Source organism: Tachysurus vachellii, chromosome 25, assembly GCF_030014155.1.
Source record: "Tachysurus vachellii isolate PV-2020 chromosome 25, HZAU_Pvac_v1, whole genome shotgun sequence".
In the NCBI taxonomy this organism is placed as follows: Eukaryota; Metazoa; Chordata; class Actinopteri; order Siluriformes; family Bagridae; genus Tachysurus; species Tachysurus vachellii.
The window spans coordinates 16784078-16796577 of NC_083484.1; the positions used below are offsets into that span (position 1 = coordinate 16784078).

At 42.7% G+C, this 12500-nt stretch overlaps 1 protein-coding gene across 2 annotated transcripts in view; it reads right to left on the reverse strand.

The window, feature by feature from the left end:
- cpne4a (copine IVa) overlaps window positions 1-12500 on the reverse strand; it is a 40141-nt gene that overhangs the window by 1343 nt on the left and 26298 nt on the right. For both annotated transcript variants that reach the window (XM_060861440.1, XM_060861441.1), the window contains 8 exons: window positions 12121-12219; window positions 7349-7435; window positions 6902-6961; window positions 5737-5870; window positions 4101-4155; window positions 3862-3913; window positions 2146-2279; window positions 1664-1900 (listed from right to left, as the gene is read on the reverse strand). In XM_060861440.1, coding sequence (XP_060717423.1) covers window positions 1664-1900; window positions 2146-2279; window positions 3862-3913; window positions 4101-4155; window positions 5737-5870; window positions 6902-6961; window positions 7349-7435; window positions 12121-12219 — 858 coding nt within the window. The remainder of the gene's footprint in view (window positions 1-1663; window positions 1901-2145; window positions 2280-3861; window positions 3914-4100; window positions 4156-5736; window positions 5871-6901; window positions 6962-7348; window positions 7436-12120; window positions 12220-12500) is intronic.

Consider the following 12500-nt stretch of genomic DNA (forward strand, 5'->3'; position numbering starts at 1 on the left):
TTCACAGATGGCACACAGCGTCTCTAATCTTATGTGTGTAAACATAAATATAATTAAATAAATACATACATTTTACATAAGACAGAATTCAACAAAACACACACACACACACAGACACACACACACACACACACACACTCACACACACACATATATATATATATATATATTTGCATACTGGCCCCTGATTGGTCGTTATATGATGCCTTCTGTCACCTATTCATCAGAGATATGTACCACATTTATACACATCACATATACTGCAGTTTAATATACAGTTTAATTAAACGATCATTTTAAATGTATCTCAACTCATGTATGGATTCATCTTACTGTAGAACTTCTCAAGACTTGCTTTTTGTATTTTGTCGAACCAATGTGCAGACATCAAAAAGCTCAAATCCTCTCGGGTTTTAATGATGTCATTTCCCCATAGTACAGTTTCTGTGTTACGAAACAGAGGATATCGCTCACAAACCGAGCTTCTCGTTTCAGGAGACTGGCCGAGTCGAGAATGTTTACTAAAGGTAAAGTATGAATCCAAGAGAGAATTAAAGAGAAGCCAAAAAACGTCCACGCGTGCCGAAGAGACGACGGAGCCGAGTAGCGGATCTTCTCCAGAAGCGCCTTCAGCTAGTCACAGTTTCTCTCCAGTGAAGTCGGCGATGATCTGCATGAAGCTGCAAAAACCTGAAGAAGTAAACAAAACTCCTGGCAGCATAAACACACTGAAGTGTGAATGCGAGTCAATTCATCAGAATGTCCGGGAGACGCGCATCAGAATGTAATGAACGTCCTGGGATTTAAACGCTGTGTCTGTGTCTTTGAACCTGTGTCATTCTCAAATAACTCGACTCTTATAGATCAGACGACTCCGTTGTCAAATGAGTCAATTGACATGATTCATTGCAAAGATTCAGGATTTACATCACTAATTAAAAAAAAAAGTTTTCTTTTTCCTTTTCACCATTTCTTTCTTTCTTTCTTTCTTTCTTTCTCTCTTTCTTTCTTTCTTTCTTTCTTTCTAATCCTTACTCATCTCTCTGTCCTTGGCGTACGTGATCTCCTGGATCGGATCGGCTGAAATCCTGAACTCGAGAGTTTTTGTTTAGTTTCCTCTCCGTTTCTGTAACGATTTACTGCAGAAAAACAACATCATTAAAACCGAGTGGATTCGAGCTTTCAGACGATTGTAGATTCTTTGGGTGACAATATGTGAAGTCCACATGAGCGTGTTATTAACAGCACTGGGACGCAGGACTACAGTAGCTCCACATCCTCCTGCATCTCATTAACGTTCTGCAGTTCTACCCTGCATGTCCCTGCCCACATCCTCACCACCAGCTCCAGCTTTACATCACAACCCTTACTGTACATTTTTATCTGAAACCTCAGCAGTTAAATAAAAATGCCTCTGCTGTGAGATGTGGTGAATAAAGGAGCAGTACAGTGAAAGGTGATTAGCTAAGAGAGCACTAAGCAGGCTGTAATTATCCACACACACACTTCAAACACACTTCACAAACACTTCACAGCAGAGATCAGTAACACACAGCAACACACTGATTAAAGCAGGATGAATAATCGCAGCGTCTCACTCAGATCTACTCAAATTTGACCTCATACGTGAACAAACTTCAAGCTGATAATGAAGATGACTGACGTGTTTGAAGTTGCGGAAGGGGACGAACTGGACGATGTCCCTCAGGACCGGTTCTCCTTTGGGTGAGCGCAGAATCCCGTCGTCTCCGTCCAGAATCTGCATGTCGGTGAAGTCTGCGTTCCCTACACCCACGATGATGATGGACATGGGCAGGTGAGACGCGTGAACGATGGCATCTCGTGTGTCAGCCATGTCTGTGATCACACCATCAGTCAGGATCAAGAGGATAAAGTACTGCTGCAGAGACAGACAGACAGACAGAAGGTGAATGTGCAAGGTAGAGAAAGAAAAAAGAAGAAGATTCTTTGTGTGTGTGTGTATGGGTAAGTGTGTGTGTACATGTGTGTGTGTATGTTTGTGTGCGTGTGTGTGTGCGTGTGTGTGCGTGTCTGTGTGTGTGCGTGTCTGTGTGTGCGTGTCTGTGTGTGTGCGCGTGTGTGTGTGTGTGTGTGTGTGTGTGTGTGTGTGTGTGTGTGTGATACCATGGCCTGACGGACATGCAGTTCCTCTGAGGCGGATTGCGCCACTTTCAGTATAATGGGGGCGATGTTGGTTGGGCCGTACAGCTGGATCTTAGGGAGGCAGTTTTGATAGGCATCTACTACACCCTGGATACCTGCACACACACACACACACACACACACACACACAGTAATATGAATATGTATAATTTGTGTAATAATTGAATTATAATTGTAAGTGGTAAATATTTTGCAGGAGAGAGAGAGAGAGAAAGAGAGAGAGAGAGAGAGAGAAAGAGAGAGAATAAATGAAACTCTCTATATATAGCCACAGACACTGTGAGACGAATTACATCAGGCACTCAGCCATTTGACAGAAACCAGTAGTGTAGGTCACTATACAGTATACACACACACGCACACACACTTACGCACACACACACACACACACACACTTACGCACACACACACGCACACTTACGCACACACACAACTAATACACACCTAACACAAACCTGAAACCTGAGAAAAGAAAAAGAAAAAACAGAAGAAAATGAAAGAAAGAACATAAGAGAAATAAATGCAGTGATGGATGGAGAGATGGATGGAGTGATGGAGAGATGGATACAGTAGTGGACGTAGCGATGGAGTGATATGCAGATGGATGGGGAAATGGATGGAGAGTGATGTGATGATAACTTGATGATTGAAAAGATGATGGAGTGAGAGAGATGGATGGACAGATGGAGTGAAGGATCGAGAGAGATGGATAGAGGGGTAAGAGAAAGAGTGAGAGATAGCAGATGGAGGAGTTGTTAATTGTCTGGGTTTTATTCAGCAGCTGTAATTGGGAGCGTCGACTGAGAGTGTGTGAGAGCTGACGCTAATTACAGAGTGGAGGCCCTGTGAGCACACACACACACGCGCACACACGCGCACACACACACACACACACACACACACACACACACACACACACACACACATTCCTCCAGTGGAATTTTTTCAAACTGTAAAATTTCTTCATAACTTTTATTTATATTTAAATTAATGGAACATAATTATTATCCAAATACATCTAAATGGTAATTAGTGTATAATGAATATTAATGAGTGTATAATGAATATTTATGAGTATGTGATTAGCAGTGAAAGAAAGAAAGAAAGAAAGAAAGAAAGAAAGAAAGAAAGACAGAAAGAAAGGGGGATAGGATGGAGGAGGAAGTGAGAGCGGGTAGATGGAATGGAGAGAGAGAGAGAGAGAGAGAGAGAGAGAGAGAGAAAGAGAGAGAGAGAGAGAGAGAGAGAGAGAGTGATCAAAGTCGGGAAGCGCCATACGAGGTGAGTCCAGGAATAGATGAAAGAAATCGAGTGACACTAATACAATGGAGGGGAGTGGAGTTGCTAATCTCTCTCACACACACACACACAATACTTTCCTGCTGCCTTCCACAGAGTATCGGTCCAACTCCCACACCTACCAATGCATTGGTGCTACTGTGTGTGTGTGTGTGTGTGTGAAATAAATGTCTCTACTTTTCTCTACAATTTTGTTTTAATCTGTTTGTTACCAGTGAAGCGTCTGGTGTACACATGCCGGAGATTGAGCTGTTGCTATGGAAACGATAAGGTTTCTGAGCGAGTGCATTAATATATACAGTTAAAGAGAATTAATCAACACCTGACCACCAATCAGAGAGCAGAACTCAGAGCACTGTGGTGTGATGATGGCCATACCTACGCATTCAGGATTATCCTCGTTAAAGTTCACAGCAAAGTCATGTGACACCTGGAGGAACAAAAACAGACAAATGTGAAGTGTGAATAATCCTGTAACTGAACCTCGGGACTAGAGGGCACACACACACACAAACACACACACACACACACACAGTACAGTGAAGAGGAGTAACAGGGAAATGAGTTCCGGAAGCCAGCTGTGTCTCCAGAAACATCATCAGAGCTTCAGAAATTACCTTAAAGTCTGGAGGAATCCGAGCTCCGAAACCGAATGCAGGAAACATTTTATCACTGCGGGGCCAAAGGAGACGAGACGTTATTGAATCATGTATGGAAAATGTGTGTGTATATGTGTGTGTGTGTGTGTGTGTGTGTGTGTGTGTGTGTTCGTGTGTGTGTTTCCTGATGTTCTAGGCATATTTGTCCTGACTTTACGCTGAAACCTTTTTCAGCATGATTTAAAGTCGTTATTGAATTAAATTTTTTTTTCTACCAGAACCAAACAATTCAATACACACACACGCACACACACACACACACACACACACATACACACACACATACACACACACACACAAACACACACACACGCACACACATACACACACACACACACACACACATACACACACACATACACACATACACACACACACAAAGTCTTGCAAAGACACAAAGCACTTATTAACTGAACATTTTCAACTGTAAACATCAAAGTTCAACAATATTGTAATCGATTCAGAATCATATTGTGCATCAGTTCTAAATCTAGATAAAGTCACTGAAACACTAGTAAACTGAAGGCAGGATTTTACTCTCACACTGGAGCTGACACCCTGAACTCTGACGACGGTTAGAGAGCTTAATGAAAGTGTTTATATGATGAACTCAGACAGATCTAATCACACATATTTCCACCCATAAACGTGGAGTTATCACAGATGTAAAGAGCCTCCTCTGACAGGATAGAGACCCCACGTCTTCTCCAGCAGCTCAGTTCTACTTTATCGACTCAACGCTTTCAATGTCAACTCAACCTTACACTCAGAGCTCTCTCAGTACGAGCCAAAGACCTTCAGCATGGTTCCAGAAGATACAAGAAGGAAAGATCAATACAGCAGTCCAGTGAAGAAGCACAAAGTCCTGCTGAGCTTCATCCTGCTGCTCCACTCATCCTCAGTCCACCCACTGACATCTTTACGTTAAATCAGCAGAAAACGATATTTTGAGTAAATTAGAGTTAATTCTGTATAATACTGGACAGGAAATATCATTCATTCAGGTAAAAACTGATTCGTTTCTGACATAAATTATCTACTATTTAGAAAGTGATTCAATCTGCAAAACTGAGTGAGTTAGTAGATTAAATCTGATTCGGTTTTGTAGGTTGATTCAGTTTGTTCACTAAGGCAAAAATGAGTCAGTCTGTCAAAACTGACTCAATAAGGCAAAACAGATTCAGTCTGATAAAAAAATAGATTCAGTCTGACAAAAAAAAGATTCAGTCTGATAAAGAGATTCATTCTGCCTTAAATGATTCACTGGAAAATAAATTCTGGAAACTGCAAACTGACTCACTGTGTCAACAAAACTGACACGGTACGGCAAGAATGATTCAGACAGTTGAATTGAATAGTTAAAATTGACCCAATTCATTGTGACAAAATCAACTCAGTACAAGGAAATGAGTCGATTCGTGAAAATGATTCAGTGAGATCATTTTCTCCAATATTCTTGAACTGATGATCTTAAAGATCTGTAAAAATCCAGCGCCCTCTCTGTTTCTATAATACATTTTTATTAACAGGATTGAACTTTTTCATGGTTTTAAAGGTTATTAAATATAAACTAGAAATGGACTTTGTGTCTCACCTGTCGTAATCCTGGCAGATCTCTCCGACAGCCACCAGTGCTTTCAGGTACTCATTAGGCTGGTACGGGTGGATGTAGTGTAAAGAGCAGCTGTTCCGTGGGTCTCCGTTAGACGCCGTGAAATCAATAGCAACCTACAAAAGAAAAAAACAGCGATTACTAACATTCTTTATAACCATAGATACTTTTTATAGCTGTTTTCATCTTGTTAGAAGATTTGTTATTAGAGTTTATAAAACAATCCACATTTCAGCTATGACATCATCAGACATCTAGAGTTCTATGCAGGGGAAGAAGCTCCAGAATAATTCAGTGTGATAGAAATGATTCTGTAGAAATAAACAATACATTAAAACATGACTGATCAATAACACAAACAATTGACTTGGTATGAATCAGTAAGGGAAAACTCATTTAATTTAACAAAAATGATTCATTCTGGTAAATATGTGTTCAGTACATCGACAGTGATTCAGTGAGTCAACACCGATTCAGTGAATCAACAGTTATTCGGTACATTAACAGTGATTTGTTGTGTCAAATGTGATTCAGTGAATCGACAGTGATTCAGAATGAACCAATCAGCAAATTGCTAATCTAGTGTATTTATTTTGTCACACTGTTATATATATATATTTTAGTGCTTCCTCTTACAGTATATATCCATTTTACTAAAACATTACTGTTCCTCATCATCCCTGCAATTCAATTTAGATGAAGACAAAACATATCAATACAGCCTAATTAAACAGGTTAAAGTGTTCAGCAGATTCTGGATAAATGGCATGAAAGTGCATGGATAAAACCTGTTGGCTAAAAATGATGGCTTCACTTTAGGTGAATTAACTGGATGGGACACAAAGCATTATGTAAAACAAGGACTCTTATTAAGAACTCCTCTCTGACGCTCACATTAGTGCCAAATAAATCTGCAGCAGGGAGGAAACGATCTGCTAATGGCTGTGACTCGCTGGCTTTAAGAGTAATTGCTGTGTAGCTGTGATAGTGGCTGTGTGTGCAGAGGCCACGCAGAACAAGCACAAACACCTCCTTATTGAATTTTTATCTGCGTCATCATTTAATAATAAAAAATAAAGAGCGGGTAAAGAGACGTAAAATAAAAACCATGCGTGTCGTGTAGTTCGGGTTTTTTTTCTTAACTCACTGTAAACTGGATCTGGCATCCGCCCATGATGTAGTCAAGGAAGGAGTGCATCTTTATAATCTGTGAGTGTGAGAGCAGATGGTGGGAGGAAGGAAATACAGTCATTAACACTTAAACACAGAAGATTCACTTCCAAGAACCTTTATTTATTATTATTATTTACAGTCACTACATTAGACGTGTTCCATGAAGAACCCAACAACTAAATGGTTCAATCTAAAAAAAGGCTTATTGGATCTTATATGTGGAAGAGATGGAACCCTGAAAGGTTCTGTGTAAAACCCTGCAACAGAGATCACCCTAATGAAACAGCTCAAGCCATGTTAGAACCTTAGAAGAACCCATGTTAGATTTCTAGAACTTTTAATAGTTCTTTTACAATCACTGGACAGTGAGGACAATCATGTAACGCCAGAAGAGAACAGTTCTAGATGGTTCTCACATTACCTTACACTGATTCAGAATGACAATCCCAGAGTTCCTGTAATTCTTCTTCTTGATTTTATATTTGGGGTTTATGCACTCCCACTGCACCTGGATACAGAGAGATAGAGTGAGAGAGAGACAGAGTGAGACAGACAGACAGACAGAGTGAGCGACAGACAGAGTGAGAGACAGACAGTCAGACAGACAGAGTGAGAGACAGTCAGACAGACAGACAGAGTGAGAGACAGACAGAGTGAGAGACAGACAGAGTGAGAGACAGACAGTCAGACAGACAGTCAGACAGACAGACAGACAGACAGACAGACAGACAGACAGTCAGACGGACAGACGGACAGACAGACAGACAGAGAGACAGACAGACAGACAGTCAGACAGACGGACAGACAGACAGACAGACAGACAGACAGACAGTCAGACAGACAGACAGACAGAGTGAGAGACAGACAGAGTGAGAGACAGACAGACAGACGGACAGACAGTCTGACAGACAGACAGACAGAGTGAGAGACAGACAGTCAGACAGAGTGAGAGACAGACAGAGTGAGAGACAGACAGAGTGAGAGACAGACAGTCAGACAGACAGTCAGACAGACAGTCAGACAGACAGTCAGACAGACAGACAGACAGACAGTCAGACGGACAGACGGACAGACAGACAGACAGACAGACAGTCAGACAGACGGACAGACAGACAGACAGACAGACAGACAGACAGACAGAGTGAGAGACAGACAGAGTGAGAGACAGACAGTCAGACAGACAGACAGACAGACAGAGTGAGAGACAGACAGAGTGAGAGACAGACAGTCAGACAGACAGACGGACAGACAGTCTAACAGACAGACAGACAGACAGTCTGACAGACAGACAGACAGACAGAGTGAGCGACAGACAGAGTGAGAGACAGACAGTCAGACAGACAGAGTGAGAGACAGTCAGACAGACAGACAGAGTGAGAGACAGACAGAGTGAGAGACAGACAGAGTGAGAGACAGACAGTCAGACAGACAGTCAGACAGACAGACAGACAGACAGACAGACAGACAGTCAGACGGACAGACGGACAGACAGACAGACAGAGAGACAGACAGACAGACAGTCAGACGGACAGACAGACAGACAGACAGACAGACAGACAGACAGACAGACAGACAGACAGTCAGACAGACAGACAGACAGACAGACAGAGTGAGAGACAGACAGAGTGAGAGACAGACAGTCAGACAGACAGACGGACAGACAGTCTGACAGACAGACAGACAGAGTGAGAGACAGACAGTCAGACAGACAGAGTGAGAGACAGTCAGACAGACAGACAGAGTGAGAGACAGACAGAGTGAGAGACAGACAGAGTGAGAGACAGACAGTCAGACAGACAGTCAGACAGACAGACAGACAGACAGTCAGACGGACAGACGGACAGACAGACAGACAGACAGACAGTCAGACAGACGGACAGACAGACAGACAGACAGACAGACAGACAGACAGACAGAGTGAGAGACAGACAGAGTGAGAGACAGACAGTCAGACAGACAGACGGACAGACAGTCTAACAGACAGACAGACAGACAGTCTGACAGACAGACAGACAGACAGACAGACAGACAGACAGACGGACAGACAGACAGTCAGACGGACAGACAGACAGTCAGACAGACAGACAGACAGACAGAGTGAGAGACAGACAGTCAGACAGACAGACAGACAGTCTGACAGACAGACAGAGTGAGAGACAGCCAGAGTGAGAGACAGACAGACAGTCAGACAGACAGACAGACAGTCAGACAGACAGACAGTCAGACAGACAGTCAGACAGACAGACAGAGGGATTACATTATTGTTGAGCTACATGCACTATGTTGGTTTTTATTTAGAGAGAAACAGACAATCTCTCAGCTCTACATTATTCAGGATGAAAAGCGTCATCATTCAGTTCATATCTTCAGCTCGGTCACTCAGCAGTGTGACAGAAACACAACACAACCCACACAATAAGGCCTGATGAAGGAGACGTGTCAATGTTCCTCTGACTCGTTCCTAAACGATGCAGCCCAGCGCCTGTACTTCTGAGATATGGCACCCGAGTCTGCTGTCAGCTCACAGCTCAGACTGAAGCCAGACTCGTCCATCACCCTGAGCCGGTCTGTAACGCCGCTGAACATAATCATGCTTTCTTTCTTTTACACAAAACCCACCAGTAAGTTCTAATTAGAGTCATAATTCTTGTCTTATGCTTGTATTGTTCTGTCCATCCTCCGTCATTCCGTCCTCACCTGCAGCCCAACACACAAAACTCTTTAACTGTAAAATGATCTGATAATGTTACTGATACAGATACAGTGGGCGTGGCCTGTCCAGCGTTTACGTGGCTCTGATGAGAAACACTAATACGATACGTATCTCCTACATCACAATATATAAAGGTGTTTAAGTTTGATTGACATGTTACATGATCTGCTCACAGATTAGATTTTACTATCGTCCTTCACTCACAGGGACACGAACGTTCACCGCTACGTCACTCCAAGCTTGTTTTATGTTACATTCTTTATACATATTTACTCAAAGGTCTTAAGATGAAATCCTTGTTTTCTACATTTGCAGCTAGATACTAAAGATTGTAGGTGGAGAACTGAAGAAACACACACCTAATTTGTACAGAACTGAGAAAACCTGAATTCGGATGCTATTGGTTGCTGAAATCACGGCTCGGTGTCTTACACCTACGTCAAAAATGAACAATCAGCTGTCGCTTTGGATGAGTGTAGCTGATGCAGGTTCTGTGGATGTTTATGACCTTAAAATGGACCAAAACACAATTTAGCAGCTCCATCTGAGCTCTGACCTGCTGAAACACAATTACACACAATATTTCTGCTCTGTGTGTAGGCTGTAATGAAGAGAGAGAGAGAGAGAGAGAGAGAGAGAGAGAGAGAGAAAGAGAGAGAGAAAGAGAGAGAGGGAAAGAGAGAGAGAGAGAGAGAGATAGAGAGAGAGGGAAAGAGAAAGAGAGAGAGAGAGAAAGAGAGAGAGAGAGAGAGAGAGAGAGAGAGAGAGAGAGAGAGAGAGAGAGAGAGAGAGAGAGAGAGAGAGAGAGAGAGAGAGAGAGAAAGAGAGAGAGAGAGAGAGAGAGAGAGAGAGAGAGAGAGAGAGAGAGAGAGAGAAAGAGAGAGAGGGAAAGAGAGAGAGAGAGAGGGAAAGAGAGAGAGAGAGAGAGAGAGAGAGAGAGAGAGAGAGAGAGAGAGAGAGAGAGAGAGAGAGAGAGAGAGAGAGAGAGAGAGAGAGAGAGAAATCCAAAATATCAGTAAATAACACACAGCTCATTGCAGAAACATTGTTCTTCTCCTCAGCACTTTTTTCCACATGAGGAACATCTAAGCAGTCGTGGTTCTGTGCTAGAAAGCATCAGGTTATTAGGTTTAAGTCCCACAACTGTCTCTGTAGGATCTTTGACAAAAGACCATTATCATTTTTAGCACCTTTCAAAAGCCATGTGTGAATTCTGACTGTGAGACTGGACTCAGCATGACGCCGTGTGAGTCGGCTGGGATTAATGAAGCTGTGTGTTCATTTCAGGAACCTTTTTGTCCTCTGATGCTTTCAGATCTAAACCAAAAAGACGGAGCTTCTTAACAAAACCGAGTACAGCTTAAAGAGTCTGAGATTTATGCTAATGAGTGTAGAGGAAAATGACGAGAGAAGAACTGTGAATGTGATGGAACCTGATCTGCCTGAGACCCTGCACCAAGCTCACACCTTTCATCTGCTCGTCTCCTCCCAGTCCATCATCACTTCTTCCTCCTCTTTTTTCCCCAAATGCAGCATGACAACCTGAGACACGTGGCTTTGATCACCATAAGTGTTCAGTGTAAAAGCTGTTTGTTAGGCTGCAGATCAGGACGAAGATGTTCAGAGTCGTGTACATTCCTTTACTCATTCAGTGTCACTGCCATTTTACCTGTACACATGTGTGTTATCTCTACACAGGTGAGTGTGTTACCTGTACACAGGTGAGTGTGTAGTGTGTTACCTGTACACAGGTGAGTGTGTTACCTGTACACAGGTGAGTGTGTTACCTGTACATAGGTGAGTGTGTTATCTCTACACAGGTGAGTGTGTTACCTGTACACATGTGAGTGTGTTATCTCTACACAGATGAGTGTGTTACCTGTACACAGGTGAGTGTGTTATCTCTACACAGGTGAGTGTGTTACCTGTACATAGGTGAGTGTGTTACCTGTACACAGGTGAGTGTGTTACCTGTACATAGGTGAGGGTGTTACCTGTACACAGGTGAGTGTGTTACCTGTACATAGGTGAGTGTGTTATCTCTACACAGGTGAGTGTGTTACCTGTACACAGGTGAGTGTGTTACCTGTACATAGGTGAGTGTGTTATCTCTACACAGGTGAGTGTGTTATCTCTACACAGGTGAGTGTGTTACCTGTACACAGGTGAGTGTGTTACCTGTACACAAGTGAATGTGTTACCTGTACACAGGTGAGTGTGTTACAGTACCTGTACACAGGTGAGTGTGTTACCTGTACACAGGTGAGTGTGTTACCTGTACACAGGTGGGTGTGTTACCTGTACACAGGTGAGTATGTTACCTGTACACATGTGAGTGTGTTATCTCTACACAGGTGAGTGTGTTATATGTAAACAGGTGAAAATGTTATCCGTATAAAAGTGTGTGTGTTATCTACACACAGGTGAGTGTGTTATCTCTACACAAGTGAGTGTGTTACCTGTACACAGGTGTGTTTTACCTGCTTGCCATCGATGGCTCCACGCATTTCTTTAAATGTGGCTTTAAACTCGCCGATGAAGTCGTGTTTGCCGTTCGAGTCCCAGTCCCACACAGAGCACTGAGGAGAGAATGAACAACTGTATGAGACACTAGATCATGCGCTGACTCTCCCTACATAACAAACTGACTGAGACTAGATTCCTTGATAAATCTGACGACACTAACAGTTTCATATCACACACACACACACACACACACAAATGGTTTGTTCCTTTATCACCACTCGAGTCACAGATCCATCCTCTCCAGTTAGCGCTCACATGCTGTGAGTGGTGTTAAGGAAAAGTGTGTGTTTGGACAATGTGACCTTTTCCTCCCGCTGAGACTGAAGTACTTTCT